General features: G+C 40.1%; 3 protein-coding genes across 7 annotated transcripts; all 3 read left to right on the top strand.

Moving 5' to 3' along the window:
• The first annotated feature begins 987 nt into the window (after positions 1-987).
• On the top strand, positions 988-7439 carry LOC124316163 (extended synaptotagmin-2-like). Of its 4 annotated transcripts, none has more exons than XM_046781937.1 (20): positions 988-1104; positions 1174-1592; positions 1900-1941; positions 2142-2282; positions 2351-2427; positions 2507-2573; positions 2651-2796; positions 2906-3026; positions 3104-3271; positions 4102-4199; positions 4739-4787; positions 4854-4943; positions 5017-5094; positions 5157-5315; positions 5397-5549; positions 5615-5832; positions 5931-6059; positions 6176-6265; positions 6361-6457; positions 6533-7439. In XM_046781937.1, exons 2-20 carry the CDS (start codon positions 1218-1220, stop codon positions 6746-6748), a joined length of 2514 nt encoding a protein of 837 aa, XP_046637893.1. In that variant the 5' UTR covers positions 988-1104; positions 1174-1217; the 3' UTR covers positions 6749-7439. The 4 variants fall into 4 exon arrangements, with proteins under 4 accessions (XP_046637893.1, XP_046637895.1, XP_046637894.1 ...); XM_046781939.1 differs by lacking the exon at positions 4102-4199 and adding an exon at positions 3545-3633; XM_046781938.1 differs by having other exon boundaries at positions 994-1104; positions 1180-1592.
• A 22-nt stretch (positions 7440-7461) lies between these two features.
• LOC124316209 (triokinase/FMN cyclase-like) lies at positions 7462-12190 on the top strand. The gene is made up of 14 exons (XM_046782017.1): positions 7462-7549; positions 7619-9109; positions 9291-9360; positions 9448-9558; positions 9627-9715; positions 9781-9994; positions 10057-10142; positions 10206-10380; positions 10449-10678; positions 10738-10897; positions 10967-11106; positions 11174-11281; positions 11346-11482; positions 11552-12190. Exons 2-14 carry the CDS (start codon positions 8990-8992, stop codon positions 11742-11744), a joined length of 1833 nt encoding a protein of 610 aa, XP_046637973.1. The 5' UTR covers positions 7462-7549; positions 7619-8989; the 3' UTR covers positions 11745-12190.
• Positions 12191-12411: 221 nt separating this feature from the next.
• LOC124316203 (triokinase/FMN cyclase-like) lies at positions 12412-16418 on the top strand. 2 transcript variants are annotated; one of them, XM_046782007.1, is made up of 14 exons: positions 12415-12659; positions 12813-12882; positions 12969-13079; positions 13148-13236; positions 13302-13515; positions 13578-13663; positions 13728-13902; positions 13959-14191; positions 14247-14406; positions 14475-14614; positions 14679-14783; positions 14845-14981; positions 15046-15263; positions 16152-16418. In XM_046782007.1, exons 1-14 carry the CDS (start codon positions 12540-12542, stop codon positions 16154-16156), a joined length of 1863 nt encoding a protein of 620 aa, XP_046637963.1. In that variant the 5' UTR covers positions 12415-12539; the 3' UTR covers positions 16157-16418. The 2 variants fall into 2 exon arrangements, with proteins under 2 accessions (XP_046637962.1, XP_046637963.1); XM_046782006.1 differs by lacking the exon at positions 16152-16418 and having other exon boundaries at positions 12412-12659; positions 15046-15360.
• The last annotated feature ends 720 nt before the right edge of the window (positions 16419-17138 follow it).

Raw genomic sequence — 17138 nt, 5'->3', positions numbered from 1 at the left:
AATAATACTAACAGCTCTGAGTTAACTCAAACTTAAATTCAGGTCTGGTCTCTCGAATAGCAATGCAACACAATGGCACCAACTAGCTAGTTAACATCATCTTATATCTACCCAAACATTTCTATTACCGCGCAGTTCTAGAGGTTACAGTCACGGAAATGTAATTGTACACTTAAATCACGTACAGGTGAAATCATTGATCCATTATGCGTGCCTCACAATAAAGCACGTTTAAAACACTTAAATATGAAGTCAGCATGACATCATTCTCAATCAATGACACTTCCATATTTGGATACAAAATTAGCACAATGATCTGTTACATATACGTTTTCGAGGAGACATTTGAATATTGAATTTGATGGCTATTTTTAGTTTAAGGCGGCTGGAAAGGTTACTGGTGGATGTCTTATACTCTAATGGATTTATCTTCTTGTGCAGAATAATAATTTGGGAGTTTTCGATTTCACAGAAACAAAAACAATGGAATCTTTTGTCTATACCGTACCGGAGTTGGGATTGCGACACGGAAGCACAGCTATTGTTGTGGTCCATGAAAGGGTGACAGCTACAAAGTTGAGGATTTGAAGTATGGGTAATAGAGAATAATTGGATTTTGATTGAAAATTGGAAAAAAAAAACTAATATTAGGACATCATTTCAATGCTAAAACCTTTGTCTCTTTTTCTGTGCGATCGTTCATGCGCAATTGTATTATATGCCTGTCAATAAATAAAACATGTTTTAAGTGTCATATTTCACAGACAACAAATTTTCTTGTTCGGCTCCATTGATTATTAGACGAACCGAGTGAACGACGAATTTACTATCAAGAATATAAAAGAAAAACGTAAATCCTCCCAATAACGAGAGTCATTTTCAAATGAGCCGCCGTTTTTGTCATCACCATGGCAACCAACGTCAAAACAAGCAGAAAATAATATTCCCCCCTTGTTTTCTTCCAGAGATAGATGGAGCTTCTTTGCAGTGTTCCGGAACAGTACGAGTTTGGCGTTCAGGGGAAGTGGTTGTACGTGCAGTTTCTTGCTTCCAATAATGATTTTCCATATGAACGTGTGTCTTAGACAGCATATTTAGAAACAGGTGAGTAATGATTTTAGAAATCTGAACTTCTTCAACAACAACAGCTCTCTAACTTTGAAACTTTCACAGCAACAGACTCTTGTATTGTAAGCAACAACAGGCAGACTAACAAAATGACCGACACAAAATCATCTGATGATGTCATCGCCGTCAGTCGCGAAATGCCGCCATCTGCAAGTAAGACACCTTCTCCTGAGAAAGAGATTGTCCCTGCCAATCAGAAGAAAAGGAAACCACCGCCTACACTCGGGAAAAGCTTGGTTGGGCTCTGCAAGATTGCCGCCAAACACTTACCTCTGGTTGTTGGTGTTTATGCCATGGGGTATTTCAACTTCTCCATAGCCTGGATACTCGGCATAGTGGGAATCACGGCAGCTACAGATCAATGGAGAAAAGAGAGAAATTACAGAATGAGTACTGCCCGAGCTTCAGCTCTCTATGATGATAAAGATGTTATCATGGCCCGGGTCAGTGATCTTCCTTCTTGGGTAAGTGCCAAATCACTCTTTATCTTTTTTCTTTTAAAAATTTCATGTGACAAATTCTGATGACATACATCCTCGTGTGCATACATATTCATATTTCTTAATGTGGGTGTTAATGTGCTGGCTAGCTGAGCGTTAATGTGATATCAGTATACTACTATACTTTCTGTAGTTTATATTTTGGCACTATTCCAATTGACTGTATATACTAGACAGCATCTGCCCTACCCAGAAAGCATTTCTATTTTTACCTTTCACTTTTTGTGTGTCTTTTTCTTTAAAGTTTCCCCTCTTTCTTTTTTCCACACAGGTTTTTTTTCCGGATTTTGACAGAGCAGAATGGCTCAATAAGGTAAATACAATTCATTTTCCTCGTGTTGTTTTTTTCCGACTTTGTTTTAAAGTCAATAAATTAAGTCGGAAGAACATAAGTTGGCAATAGTTTATTTGTGATTTCCTGTAAACAAGGAAACAAATTCTCGCCAACTTGTTTGTACACGCCAACAATCTCTCACATGGTTTGATTTTGTTTGTTTGTTTTTACATCAACAGATTTTGAAGCAAGTGTGGCCAAACGTTGGACACTACGTGAGAAACATCATTTTGGAAGCCGTTCAGCCTGGCATACGTGAAAGTTTGAAGGCCTACAAGCTGGGCGGATTCAAAATGGATAAGATTTCTCTTGGAACTATGGTATATAACTCTGAAAATAACTTTTTGCAATCCACGTTTCCCCTAACCTTGGTATGTGTTGTATACAGCCCTTCAGAGTTGGCGGCGTTAAGGTTTACGATAAGAATGTCTCGCGTAATGAAATTGTGATGGATATGGACATTTGGTAAATTGCCACATATTCACCATCTTTTCGTCGAGAAAAAAAATCTCATTTACCTTTTTTTTTTAAATCTTTATTTCAGTTATGCAGGGGATTGCGACATTCGTTTTAGTATCAAAGGACTTAAAGGCGGTATCAAGGACTTTCAGGTATTCACGAGCTAAGCTATACTGTTCATGTAAACAGAATCAATATATTCTCACACATGTTTCATTTCAATTATAAGATGTCAGGAATGCTGCGTGTGATTATGAAACCCCTAATTTCGCAAATTCCGCTTTTTGGTGGCATTCAAATTTTTTTCCTCAACAGCCCGTCTGTAGATTTCAATCTTATTGGCGTGGTAGACGTATTGGATATGCCTGGCTTAAAGTATATTCACTTATTCATTATTATACTTGCTTCGATTTGCTTTAATATTCAATTGAAATGTTTCACAAAATGTCGTACTCATTTTTATTTTCATTGTGAACAAATCCAGTGGTATTCTGCGACGCGTAATTATTGAACAAATCGGGGCTTTCCTTGTTCTACCCAACAAACTAAGTTTCACGCTATCAGATGTCGTGTCCCCCATCGTCGTGAAAATTCCCGAACCTTCTGTAAGTATCTCTCTTGTCGGTGCAATTAAGTTGTAATGGAGACGGCAAACAACAACTTATCTGTTGTTGCTGTACAGGGCGTGCTAAGAGTCCGAGTCATCGAAGCCAAGCAATTGATGAAAATGGATCGCGTCTTGGGCATTGGAAAATCAGATCCCTACGCCATCATCACGGTCGGTTCTCAAGAGTTTCGCACTAAAACCATCTACAACACGGTCAATCCCAAATGGGATTTCTACTGCGAGGTAAGCTCTCAAAGTCTCAAGTTGTGCACGCAATCGTGAGGGGGGATGTTAAACTGGTCCAACAGACGTAAAACTAAAAAAAGAAAAAGAAAAGTAGTCCACTAGATGATTCAAAAAAGATAAATGTGCGTTTGTAAAAACAAAACAGAAGAAAAGAATCCTGAAGTAATCCCGTATGATTGCATTTAGCCGAGAGAGTGCATTTTTGATTCCAAGTGTGCTGATGCGTTTCCAACTTTTGCATTTGTTTTCTTTTTTTTGCCACTCACGAAGTATGTTGTAAGCGAGCGAAGAAGTCAGCTCTGCTTTCTCAGAATGTTCGATCGCGATGAAACGGGTGGAGAGGATGATCCGCTGGGCAAGTAAGTTACACACACACACACAGCAGTTCATCCGGCGCCTCGTTTCGCCTTTTATATTCTTACATGTGCTGAGCTCCGCCCTTTTCCTTTTTTTTTAATTATCCTTTGCCGTTGTTACATATTTCTTCTTTCATCTTACTCTTTTGTTTTGTCACGTACTGTGCTACTTTTGTTTCACAACAGCCTCATTCCACGACGATTTCATTAATAGGTAAGTGTCTCAAAACCCCTTTGCTGATGGTTGCAAAATCGCCATTGTTTATTAAATAGTAAATCTTCTAGTGCATGTTGCGCTTTGTGAAAGTTCTTTTTTGGTGGTTAGATCTTTCCTCTTTAATTGTTCTTAACATGCCTAGAAGTTTACATCGTTTGAATGTTTAGTCTATTCAATTTTGTGGATACTTTGACGTATGGAGTATCCTTGTAAACCTTCTTGACAAGTGAGAACAACCTATAACTATTTCTAAGGCAAAAGTGGAGTCTTTGCGAGCCCAGAATTGTTTCATCCAAGTATGGGATTACGACGCCGGATTTCCCGGCATACAGAATGATGATTATCTAGGAAGGTGATTTCTCTTTCATTTCTTTTTTTTTCTTTCACTTTTCACTCGCTTCTCGGTTTCTTTTTTTCCAATTTCCCCGTCTGGTCTTTTCTTCGTTTAGTTTGTCTGTTTTTATTGCAAATTTTCGTTTCGCCCGTGGCTGTTTCCTAATTGGTTTTTTTAAAGCTTTTTGCCTTTTATTGCGACTCGCCGACAATAACCGGAATTTGACTCCCCGTAGTGATTTACATTTACTGTAAATTGGCGAATCGGCGATGGTATAAAGCGTACCGCTAATATCGTAGGTAGTCGCGCGTTCAACCGGAATTCATTCCATTATAAACTTAGAGTATAATCTAGCTTGGTGGAAGGGCTGTGGTTTTTTTTACCGTTTTACATTTTCGGCATGCACTTGAATGGCGCTTTGGGATGTTTACAGGAATATTTAGAAGGAGGCTTGTGGATTGCAATTGGTTCAGCTGCCCGTATTTGTGATTCAACTTTTAATTTAATCGATGAGATTTTAGCATTTTTCTTTTCTTTTTTTTTCTTGTATCGTTTAGGGCCACGATTGATATCTACAGCATCGCCAAAGCTGGAAAGAAAGATATGGTAATGTTCTAATGAGTTATTCGTTACATTATTTAAAAAGTTAATGTATTTTTCAACCTTTTGCAGTGGGTGACGTTGGAAGACGTCAAATCAGGAATGATCCATCTGGAGTTGACTTGGTTTAGTTTAATGGACGACCCAGTCATGTTAAAAATGGTAAATGCAATTAAAGTCATACCGTTCCGCCAGCTGCGACTATTGATTTCTTGTTTTTTTTTCTTCTCTCCAGCACGCCGCTGAAACACAAAGCATGGGACTCAGTTCGGCGCTGCTCATAGTGTACGTCGACTCGGCCACGTCCCTCCCCGTAAGGATCACTCGATTCAAATTGAATCCGAGCTCGCTTAACGTGATTATTGTCTTCATTAGAGCGCCAGGACATCTTCAAAACCCGATCCTTATGTGATCGTGACTGCCGGCAACCGTAGCGAGCAAACTTCAGCTCGGATGCGTACTTGCGATCCCACTTGGGAGCAGGCCCTTGTCTTCCTCGTCTGCAATCCCGAATCGGACGATCTGTATTTAAAAGTAAAATTTTTTTTAAATCCATTTACATCATTATCACATTTTATCATTTCGTTTTGATTGGGGGATTTCTTCGTCGGATAGGTTATGGATCAGAAAACGGGCGGAGAACTTGGTGGGGAGAAGATAACGCTAGTGTCTTTGCTAACTCTTCCCAACATGGAATTGAGTCATCAGCCGTTGAGCTTGAAAAATTCTGGTCCCGAAAGCAAACTCATCGTTTCCATTCGATTAAAGGTAAAAGTCTCGATTCTATCAGACAATTCAGTGGGTGGTAAAAAAGTTGATCCCCGTTTATTCAGGTGATGGTACCCGGGCAGCCCATGGAAGGAAACGAATCGATTTTGGATACGGGAGATTTCGCCAGCGATCCACCTCTTCCCAGTACGCCGCCACCCTCAAGTTCTGATTCGATGAAAGCCAAACCGGAGCCAAAATCGGATGCACCCGGAGGTAATGACATGCAAACTTCCGCTTCAGGATCATCATCATCCGCCGCGGGCGACACCATTAGCCTAGGGTATGGGGTATAATATATTTCTTTTCCTCGTTTTCCTTGTCGCGTCCACGCCCCTGGGAGTTTTTGGAAATAATTCGCAATTATTTTTGGCACGATAGCGGAAGAAGCGAACAAACTTCGTCGTTAGACAAATCGATGAGCTCTTCAACCAACACTCTGGTGTCTGCGGCTAAATTGAGTCTCGACCGCGATTCGAATTCGTCCATTCGGCGGAGGCAAAAGGGCGGGTACGTGCCATCTTTTGTGTGTGTGTTGTTACGGTTATAACTTTTGACGTAGTATACGTATACATGGAATCGCATTGTGTTGACGCGTGTGTTTTTCGGATAATTGGTCATCCCAGGTTGCCCCCTGGCGTCGTCAGTCAAGTGCAGCTCACACTGCGCTATAGCAGTCAGCGACAGAGACTAATTATCGTCGTGCACAAAGTCAGGTATCCTATACATTTTGTTAGCCGTGGGTAGTTTGCCAACTTTTCGTATTAATGATGGGACACTTCTTTTTCCTTATCTGCCGTGTGGAAAAAAGCCAACTGCCGGGCGGAGACCAACCCGATCCGCCCGACCCTTATGTGAAACTCTACCTACTTCCAGATCGATCGACCAACAGCAAACGTAAAACCGAGGTACGACAATTGCGTGTGGTTTTGTTCATTTGATGGGAGTTTCCTGTTTCATTTGCTCTTTTTTGGGGTTCACAGATTGTAAAAGACACCGTCAATCCAGTTTTTGACGAAACTTTCGAGTACACGGTGGTCCCGATCGACTTGCCGTCACGTGAGCTTGAAGTGAGCGTCATTAATCGCAAGGGACGGTTCGCCCGCAGTCCGCTCATGTGCAGCTGCGTCGTCATCCTGGGGCATCACGATCTGACTCAAGCCGTCACTCAATGGTTTGAGATGAAACCGTCGGAGTAAATTTTTTCCTAAGATGATCCTACCGTCGGTTTTGACAGTTACTTATATTTGATTACTAAATTTTTCACTTGATTTCCTTCCTCCTTTACGAGGCCTTTTACGCAGCTCTCTTTGCCACTTTGTTTCCCGGTCAGTATTTTAATAATAGCTTTCATCCGACTGCTTAGACTCTCTCTCTCTATTATCTGAAGACACTAAGGCCCACATCGTCCAAAACTTTCAAACGTTTATTACTAATCATATTACTCTTTGACAGAAAAGGAAATACCCATAAATTGCATTTGTACCGCAAATACCCGAGTGATTGTGTGATACCACAAACTGTTTTTATTTGGTCGCTGCCTCGTTTAGAAAGTAAAAGAACATTTTTTTTTGGGGGGGGGGGTTTGATGAAGCAGCTATTTTGTCAATTTTTTTTTTTTTGTTTTGTTTGTGTGTGTCTTTGGACATAGGAATTTAAAGAAAAAAGTTTGATGGCATTGTTGGAACAGCTCTTTTTCATTTTGATTTTCTCCTCCTCCATCTCTTTTGTCTTTTGGGTTCTTTGTGCCATACGTGTTTTGTTTGTATTCTTTGCGCTTGACATTTTTCCTATGGATAGAGGGGGTCTCGACTTGTCATTTTTATGCTCTCTGCCTCAATACCTATATCCTATCAATGTTTCCCGAATATACAAACTCTATGACAAAGATGATTGGACTGATCATTCAGCTTTTCAGGGCTTCCCGTTTACTCTCAGGATCTTTTAGGAAGGAGTTTCTTTTGACTACATTTTCCCGAGCTGTCATCACTCGTCAGTTGGTAATTTAACATTTCCATTTTCTTGCATGGCAGAGAATTATTTGAATGCGTTTTTTGTTTTGTTCATAGTTTAGGTTGCCAGACTGGTTTATTTTGATTAAAAAACGAAACACAATCTGGAAGGCTGATTCTTAGCTGTCAAAGGAGATATTGGTAACGATTATTCTGATAACCGATTTCCTTCGTCTGAGCAGTGCAGTGCCGACCGTGACTGCATCTACCAAGGCTTCCGTAGACTCTATTCCATCTTGGACGACCCAAACGATTTCCAAATCGATTTCCTTCCCGATTCAGACTACCATATTTCTACCAAATAAGCCTTCGAAGTTGTCACTGTCAGATTCCATAACGACAACGACGACTGGGAAACCCATCACATACGTTATCCTTACTTCTGTGACAACCGCTGATGCTCCGATGATTTCTCCCCTCCTCCAGGCTTCATCCAACAGCTCCGGGTTGACTGTTGTTGACAGATCACAATTAGGCAAAGACTTCATCCCAGCAACAACTAACTATTCTAGTGTAGAAAACGACAAGCACTGTTTAAAACAAAATTGGATTTCGTCGTCCCCATGGCAGTTCCCAATTAACAGCGGCTTGTGATGCAGATCAGCAGAATATCTGGCAAGATCCAGCCGGAACCGCAAACGATAATTATGCAAGATTATGCGAATTTTGACCATCCAGCAAGAAAAATTCCAGCAGACAATGTGTCAGAATTGGCTTCAACAGTGCAGGCAATGAACCTCCCAATATTATGATTTAACTTGACAACCATAGCTTATCTTTTTAAAAAGCGTGCAATTCCGGCATAGCGCGTTAAACTGCTGCCAGATAACACTAACGATGTTTTGACAAATTGGAATACCTTATTTTGTTTTCCTTTTTGTCAGGGTTTTTCGTATTGTGGAAACGGTAGCTATTTTTACCTTTCGCTATGATTTCCTTATCTTAAAATTATTCAGATATTTTTTTTGCGTCGTGAATGAGCAATTTTCACGTGAAAAAAAACAACACTTCTTTCAACTCCGTCTCTGGTATCAGGTAAAATTTCCTCACCTTGGCACGATTCCAATTCTATTGTATTCTTCTCACATATTCCGCACGATTTTCCGTCTGACTCTATCAGTTGATCACCGTCGCTTGGTTGTTCAACGTGCAAAATTTGGATTTATCAACCGGCATTAACTTTGATTGAATTTGAAAATTTGGGAGTTATTTTTCGTGTGTTTTTAGAACATTCAAACGGGCCGCTTGATGGTGTTAGTCATCGTTCATAAAACAACCAAGACTCGTCAAGGTCGAATCTCTCGTCTGCAGGTATAGGTGCAAAGGTATTTCAACACAACCCACGCATCTGGTTATTTCAGCCGTCTGGCTCTCTGCAGTTGGTCGCTTGTTATTGATTCAGTTAGTTATTGTGGAAAGTGCTGAGAAATGTCCAAGAAATTCATCAACCACCCGGATGATTGCGTTGATGAAGCTTTAGAAGGCTTGGTTATGACCCACCTTGGTCTTCGTATTTTGGGAGAGCAACGTGTCATCGTTCATGAATCGGTAAGAAGACCATTTTTTAAAAGAATTTCAGTTTATACTTTTGTAGCTACGCCCCACTAGAATACCCAGTAATAAGACCCATTTAAAATCTCTCATTTCCTAGGTAATTGAATTACGATAATTATTATTTTTCTAGCATGTACGTTTTATCATTTCTGTCATTGTTTTGTTTTGTTTACAGGGAAGAGCTGCAAATGGAAAGGTTGGAGTTGTTGCTGGAGGTGGAGGAGGGCACGAACCGTTCGCTGCCGGTAAACTACAAAAAGAAAAAAAAAACTATACGTTTGGCTAGGGAAAAGCTGCTCTTTGTTCACGACTCTTTATCACGTTTTGCGTAGGTTTCGTCGGGCAAGGCCTTTTAACAGCAGCCGTCTGTGGCCGGGTTTTCTCTTCGCCGCCGGCTGGAGCTGTTTTAGCTGCGATCCGGGCCGCACGTTCAAGTGAAAATGGTATCATGACTTGCAAATGTACAAGAATGTAGCATTTTGTTTAAAACAAATGATTTCAATTGTTTTAGATGGGGTTTTATTGATCGTGATAAATTACACGGGCGATCGATTGAATTTTGGTCTGGCGCTTGAGAGAGCGCGGATGGAAAACGTTCGCGTAAGGATCGGAAAATTTTAATGTTTGGTTCATAGTGAAATTTAACAGAATTAATTTTATTGTAGGTGAAAATGGTCATCTGTGACGACGACTGTGCTCTTTCGAGTTCCTTCAAAGCAGTCGGTCGTCGAGGATTGGCAGGATCTCTGTTCCTCATGAAGGCCGCCGGAGCGTTATCTGAAAGAGGAGAAATGCTCGATTCCATGGTTCACGTGTTGGAAGAGATGAAAAAGTCCATCGGCACTATTGGGGCGAGTCTGACATCGTGTAGCGTTCCAGGTAAAATGGCAAGATAAATGTGTCCTTTCAAGTCAGCTTAGTTAATGACGGTTTCATTAAAGGTGGTGAAACAATGTTTCGCTTAGAGGACGACGAAGTCGAACTAGGACTTGGTATTCACGGAGAAGCTGGAGTCAAACGAATCCAGGTACTATTTTTTAATATAAACTTGCCGGACTATGTTTTGGTTATTTAATAATTCGATAATCAGATGACGACTGCCTCCAACATAATCGAAGAAATGTTGAATCGAATGACTGACAGTGATTCATCTTGTTCATTTCCTCTTCCATCCGGTTGTTCTGTTGCCCTGATTGTTAACAATCTGGGCGGATTGTCCATCATGGAAATGTTCATTGCTGCTCGCGAAGCCATTAAGCAACTTGGTAACATTTCATTCTATTTCTTGTTTTTTTTTTATATCTAACTGAAACTAATTTGGCCTATAATTTAGAATCCCGTGAGGTTAAAGTTGTTCGCTGCTATGTCGGTCATTTGATGACGTCATTGGAAATGAGAGGAATCCAGTTGTCCGCTTTGCGTGTAGATGAGGACGAGAGAAGTTGGTGGTTGAGTTTACTTGATGCTCCCACTTCTGCGCCTATGTGGCCACACCCACTGTATCACGATCGAATTACACCCGAAAAACTCTCAGATGACGTTGACCACTGGGATCACATCAAAGTATTTCTTCACTTTGCTTAACCATCAAAGTAAAAATTAATATTATTAATTCGATACAGCATCGAGGACCCAAGTTAAGCAAAAGAGGCCAGCGAGCTTTAAAGATCGCCATTCATGGTGCCGCAAGCGCATTGGAATCTCACATCGATCGTCTAAACGAACTGGACTCCGGATGTGGTGATGGTGACTGTGGTTCCACTCTTAACCGTTGGGTCGATGGTGCGCTATTCCTGACAAATTTGATTGGTAAACTGTACCTGTTTAAATGATCAAAATTGTCCGTTCCAGGTGTGCGCCAGATTGAACTAAAACTGAAATATCCCTGCACTGTCCTCCATCAGCTGAGTTATTTAATGGAAAGTAAAGTAGGAGGAACTTCTTGCGCTATTTACGGCATTTTTTTCGCAGCAATGGCCAAAGCTTTTGAAGTAATGGATGACATGATTTATCATTATTTATTAATCTTAAAAAAAAACCTTTATTCGCACTACTAAGGATTCGGATATAAATGGAATAACACCTGAACGATGGGTTCATGCCGCTAAAGTTGGTCTTGATGTTGTAAGGAAGTACGGAAATGTGGGGTCTGGCGACCGCACACTTGTAAGTTTCATGTTCATTTCTTAATGTGCCAATCGACATCAATAAATCTTGACTTAACCTTTAGGTGGATGCTCTCCTGCCAGCACTGGAACATCTACAGTTTCATTCTAAAAATTGCATCAATGAGATATTGGATGAATTATTGGCTGCCTGTGAAGTTGCTGAGGAAGAAGCTGAAAAAACTGCCGGAATGCGAGCGAGGTTTCCGTTTAAAATTAAACAATGGTATTGTAATAGTTTTTATCTAACCAAAATTTTTTATAAAATCAGGGTTGGAAGAGCTAGCTACGTCAATGAAGATCTCTTATCGAAACCCGACGCCGGAGCCACTGCTGTCGCTATTTGGTTCCGTGGTTTTGTTTCTGCTTTAGACTCTGAGTTACATTCAGAATTCTGCGCAAGGAAGAAATGCGGAAATAGGAGAAATAGCATCAGCAGCAGTTCCTCGAGTGACGTTGAATAAAATTCAAGGCATATACATTCAGACGCAATGGGAATATTGGAATTCCCAAGAATTTTATCATCCAACTATACGCAATGAAAAAGATTATTGTTGTTTGACCACATTGTAGTATTTTATTATCGGGACATTTATTTTAAAATACTGCGTTGTGTGATATTTCAATGGTGTTTCGGTTAAAATTTCCCATAGTGCTTGTCCGGATACAGCTATCTTAAAGATAAATAAGCTACAATTAACTTTCCTTGTTGAAATGAGTGTGGTTCAATTATCGACATGTTTGTTTCATGTTTTCGTTTCCTTATCTTAACACGTCAGCCAATGTAGAAAAAATAGTTTTCCTATTTTGAAATGTCTTATTTTGTTGCGCAATTCTGACAGAGCATCGCAGTTTATTCTTATTTACATTCTTATCCAAACAAAATCCTTATAAAAGACTTACAGACTGACTTATTTATCACTCGTTCGTCTGTCCCCCATCGGTCAACGTGCAAGGTACAACGTCGATATACTTACTCAATCATGTTTTCAATTCGACTCAGTATCTTTAGATAACAGGTGTGTTGCCGTAAATAGACGTAAGCTATTATCGCAAAGGAAAAATATTTCCCCCCACAACGACGAATCATCAAGGTCGAACCTCTCTCGTCAGGTGTCGGCACATTCCAATCACTGCAGCCCCCGCAACAGACACAGGCATTCTGCTTGTTTACAACCTTAATTCTCTTATTTCTCTCGAGTTGTGCAGTCGTTTGTTGGGTTTGTACTCATATTGGTTGTGGTAACAAGTGCTGAGAAATGTCCAAGAAATTCATCAACCACCCGGATGATTGCGTTGACGAAGCACTGGAAGGTTTGGTTATGACAAACCTTGGTCTTCGTATTCTGGGAGAACAACGTGTCATCGTTCACGAATCGGTAAGAATATTTTTAAAATACCAAATAGAATACCTAATGTTCAGACCCATTTTAGTTTTTCTGTTAAACAAATTATTGAATTAGGACTAATCGAAGTATTCAGTACATGTATTGTAAGTTTGAAACGTGATTCAGTCGTTGTTTTGTTTACAGGTAAAAGCTGCCAATGGAAAGGTTGCTGTTATTGCTGGAGGCGGCGGAGGGCATGAACCGTTCGCTGCCGGTAAACTACAAAAAAAAAAAAAAAAATAGCGTTTGGCTAGAGAAAAGCAGCTCTTTGTTCACGACTCTTTATCACGTTTTGCGTAGGTTTCGTCGGGCAAGGCCTTTTAACAGCAGCCGTCTGTGGCCGGGTTTTCTCTTCGCCGCCGGCTGGAGCTGTTTTAGCTGCGATCCGGGCCGCACGTTCAAGTGAAAATGGTATCGTGACTTGCATGTGAATTCAAATGTAATACTTACGATTAACAAATTATTTTGAATGGTATTAGATGGTGTCTTAGTGATCGTGATAAATTACACGGGCGATCGATTGAATTTTGGTCTGGCGCTTGAGAGAGCGCGGATGGAAAACATTCGCGTAAGGATCGGAAAAATTTTGTGTATGATTCGAATTGAAATTTAACGGAATTGATTCTAATGTAGGTGGAAATGGTCATCTGTGACGACGACTGTGCTCTTTCGAGCTCATTCAAAGCAGTTGGTCGTCGAGGATTAGCAGGATCTTTGTTCCTCATGAAGGCCGCCGGAGCGTTGTCTGAAAGAGGAGAAAAGCTTGAATCGATGGTTCACGTGTTGGAAGAGATGAAAAAGTCCATCGGCACTATCGGGGCGAGTCTAACATCGTGTAGCGTTCCAGGTAAAATGTCAAGATAAAAGTATCTTTTCAAGTCAGCTTAGTTAATGACGGTTCTATTGAAGGTGGTGAAACAATGTTTCGCTTAGAGGACGACGAATTCGAACTAGGACTTGGTATTCACGGAGAAGCAGGAGTCAAAAGAATCAAGGTAAAACATTTAAAATTTAATATTTCCGGAATCTGTTTTGTTAATTTCATTATTCGACAATCAGATGACGACTGCCTCCAACATAATCGAAGAAATGTTGAATCGAATGACTGACAGTGATTCGTCGTGTTCATTCCCTCTTCCATCGGGTTGTTCTGTTGCTCTGATTGTTAACAATCTGGGCGGGTTGTCCATCATGGAAATGTCTATCGCTGCTCGCGAAGCCATCAAGCAACTTGGTAACATTTCTTATTTTATTAGGATCTAACTAAAACTAATTTGGTCTATGATTCAGAATCCCGTGAAGTAAAAGTTGTTCGCTGCTATGTCGGCCATTTAATGACTTCGTTGGAAATGAGAGGAATCCAGTTGTCCGTTTTGCGTGTAGATGAGGACGAGAGGAGTTGGTGGTTGAGTTTACTGGACGCTCCCACTTCTGCGCCGATGTGGCCACACCCACTTTATCACGATCGAATTACACCTGAGAAACTCTCGGACGATGGTTACCGTTGGGATCATCACTTTGAAGTAATTTTGATTTCTCGAGTGGTCATTCAAAGGATTTACTTTTACTGTTAAACAGAATCGTGGACCGTCACTAGGCGATAGAGGCCAAAAAGCGCTAAAGATTGCAATTCACGCTGCCGCCAATGCATTGGAATCTCACGTCGATCGCCTGAACGAACTGGACTCTGGATGTGGTGATGGTGACTGTGGTTCCACTCTTAACCGATGGGCCGATGGTACTATTTAAATTCAATTTAATTCATTTCATTCTATGAAATTGTGATCCATTATATTATGAATATAGCTGTTCGCCAGATTGATTTGGAACTGGAATACCCCTGCACCGTATTCCATCAACTCTGTTATTTGATGGAAAGTAAAGTAGGAGGAACTTCCGGGGCTGTTTACGGTATTTTTTTCGCAGCGATGGCAAATGCTTTTGAAGTAATTCATAGCGTAATTTCCTAATTAGGAGTAATTAACTCACAACAAATTTGTTAAAATATAGGAATCGGATATTGATGATGATTTACTGCGATGGACTCATGCTTCTAAAGTTGGTATTGAAGCTGTAATGAAGTATGGTAAAGCTGAGCCTGGTGACCGCACAGTCGTAAGTTAATGAACATTTACCTACTTTATATGATGTTTAGAAAGTTGGTTTTTACTCCTAGGTGGATGCCCTTCTTCCTGCGCTAGAACATTTACAATCACATCCTAAAACTAGCATCAATGAAATATTGGATGAATTGTTAGCCGCTTCCGCTGTTGCTGAGGAAGGAGCGGAGAAAACTGCCGGAATGCGAGCGAGGTTTCCGTTTAAAGTTTTACAATGGCAACGGTCTTTTATAATTAATAAAATGCTAACAATTCAGGGTCGGAAGAGCTAGCTACGTCAATGAAGATCTCGTAACGAAACCCGACGCTGGAGCCACTGCTGTCGCTATTTGGTTCCGTGGTTTTGTTTCTGCATTAGATTTAGAATTTCGTGAGCCTGAGCCTGAGCCAGAGCCTGAACCCGAACTGGAACCGGAAACACGTTCACGTAGCAGCAGCAGTAGTAGCAGCAGCAGCAGTTCCTCAAGTGACGAAGATAGTCTGTGCATCTGTGCATCTGTGCATCATTTCGATTAACGAATAAGGAAATAATCGTATTCGTTATTCGTCGAATAAAATTTTCTTTATTCGTATTCGTTATTCTTATTCGTTGTACCTCACGCTTCATGATTTCGAATACAATTTCGAATATTAAAAAAAAAATTTTTTTTTTTTAAAGTTTGCTGTTTAGTATAGATTTTTCATTTTTGCCTCGTCTCAGTCGCGTGTCTGTCGCCGAGATTTTTGGAAAAATCTATTGGAGTCCGTAATCCGGACTCCTCCAACGTCAAGCCTTGCTATTGGAGTCCGTAAATCCAGATGGCTCTGGTGTCGCCGACCAGCAGACCAATCTGTTTTTTTTTTTTTAGAGTTGATTAACGAAGGGAAAAGAATGGATTCTGAATTAATCACGTTCACACTACTCTTTTTGAGCGTGATGTGTACCGTGATTTAAGAATAAGCTACGATTTTACACATGAGAAAAACCGATTGTCTTCCTCGCAACAGTTACAAAGGCTGTAGTGTGATGTGTTGGTGATGTGTTCTCTTTTCTGCACTTTGTGTTCTCTTTTAAAAAAGAAACTGAATTTTAATCAGGTCAAATAAGATTGCAGTTAATCATTTCGGCAGTTAGCTGCTATAATAGAGCATTTAATAATGAAATAAGATTTATTTTAAAATGTTTGCCTGTTGTATTTAACCACTGGTTAGTTTTACGGAATCCAATAGCACTTTTTGCCTTTAGAGGGGTCTGGATTACGGACTCCAATAGGCGCGACCTTTTATTTGCTATTCGAAATTTTATTCTAAATTTTATTCGTATTCGTTATTCGAGCTACGTTCGAATCACGAAAAACCTTATTCGACAGAACACTGGACGAAGATTAATATTTTACCTGGAATCATTCCCACCTTTGGATTTCTATCCATTAGCCTACTATGTGCTTGGTGTCATGTCAAATTCTTTTCAAGTTTCAACACAGATCCTGCAAGTTAAAAGTTAAAATTTTTATTAAGAAATGTCCATCTTAACATTAAGATTTTATTATCTGATGTTAATAACTGTTAAACTTTCGATTGGAAAGATTTACTTGGATTATTATTTTAACTTTCAAAATTTATTGGTAATAAATCTAATAGATGGCTCTGATTCATCAAAACAAAAACTTATCGTGCATTGCAGCAGACGACTGCAACAACATCGGTCAGATGCTCAGATCCTAAGATCCTTGAGAGAGGCATACAACTGTCAACCAGAACCAGCAGATGGCGACCAGAGCGTTGTCAGACTAGACCATTGACTAGACTGGGTGGATTGCCGATTGTCTTAAGTGAAACTAGTCCATTTACCCAGTTCATGTCGTGCCAATGCCATTAATTATACTACATTGAATTATTTGTGTAAATGCAAATAAGTTAATTGTGATTTGTGAAAGGTATAGGTTCCTATCCTAGGAAAGTTTCAAAATATTTACACAACTTTTGCTGCAAAACTACAGACTATGAGACTACAGTCACAGCTATGCTGTGTGTGTGCAATGGGAATCAACATTGATTAAACTTTAATTTTTAATGTAATGGCAAGAGTAATGGTGTTAGCCTGTTAGGACATTTGTTATAATTTGGTCACGCCTATTGTCCTCCAGAGTCTGAAGGTAAAAATGAAAAGCCCAGACAAAACGCCCCTTTGTTTTTACTTTTGTCTCAGTTTAGTTTTGATTGTGTCGTAAGTGTGAACAGTTGTGGACAGTGTAGTAGCAGGGCATTTGTGCAAATTTCCTTCTGGATATCAATATCATCAACATCAATAGTGACGTCATCGACATTTCATCGTGGATAATCTGCGAGGTGAATTTCTCTTTAAGATGAT

Source organism: Daphnia pulicaria, chromosome 12 (genome assembly GCF_021234035.1).
Source record: "Daphnia pulicaria isolate SC F1-1A chromosome 12, SC_F0-13Bv2, whole genome shotgun sequence".
Lineage (NCBI taxonomy): Eukaryota > Metazoa > Arthropoda > Branchiopoda > Diplostraca > Daphniidae > Daphnia > Daphnia pulicaria.
The sequence above is the reverse complement of the archived record's forward strand: the minus strand, read 5'-3'. Positions and strand labels throughout refer to the sequence as shown.

Excerpts from the sequence above, each read along its gene's own strand:
- LOC124316209 (XM_046782017.1), top strand. The coding sequence starts at position 8,990 with ATGTCCAAGAAATTCATCAACCACCCGGATGATTGCGTTGATGAAGCT. Across the intron at positions 9,716-9,780 it reads CGCGGATGGAAAACGTTCGC|GTGAAAATGGTCATCTGTGA; the intron begins GTAAGGATCGGA and ends ATTTTATTGTAG. Across the intron at positions 10,679-10,737 it reads ACCACTGGGATCACATCAAA|CATCGAGGACCCAAGTTAAG; the intron begins GTATTTCTTCAC and ends AATTCGATACAG.
- LOC124316203 (XM_046782006.1), top strand. The coding sequence starts at position 12,540 with ATGTCCAAGAAATTCATCAACCACCCGGATGATTGCGTTGACGAAGCA. Across the intron at positions 12,883-12,968 it reads GCATGAACCGTTCGCTGCCG|GTTTCGTCGGGCAAGGCCTT; the intron begins GTAAACTACAAA and ends CGTTTTGCGTAG. Across the intron at positions 14,615-14,678 it reads CGATGGCAAATGCTTTTGAA|GAATCGGATATTGATGATGA; the intron begins GTAATTCATAGC and ends GTTAAAATATAG.
- LOC124316163 (XM_046781937.1), top strand. The coding sequence starts at position 1,218 with ATGACCGACACAAAATCATCTGATGATGTCATCGCCGTCAGTCGCGAA. Across the intron at positions 1,942-2,141 it reads GAGCAGAATGGCTCAATAAG|ATTTTGAAGCAAGTGTGGCC; the intron begins GTAAATACAATT and ends TTACATCAACAG. Across the intron at positions 6,060-6,175 it reads CGGCGGAGGCAAAAGGGCGG|GTTGCCCCCTGGCGTCGTCA; the intron begins GTACGTGCCATC and ends TGGTCATCCCAG.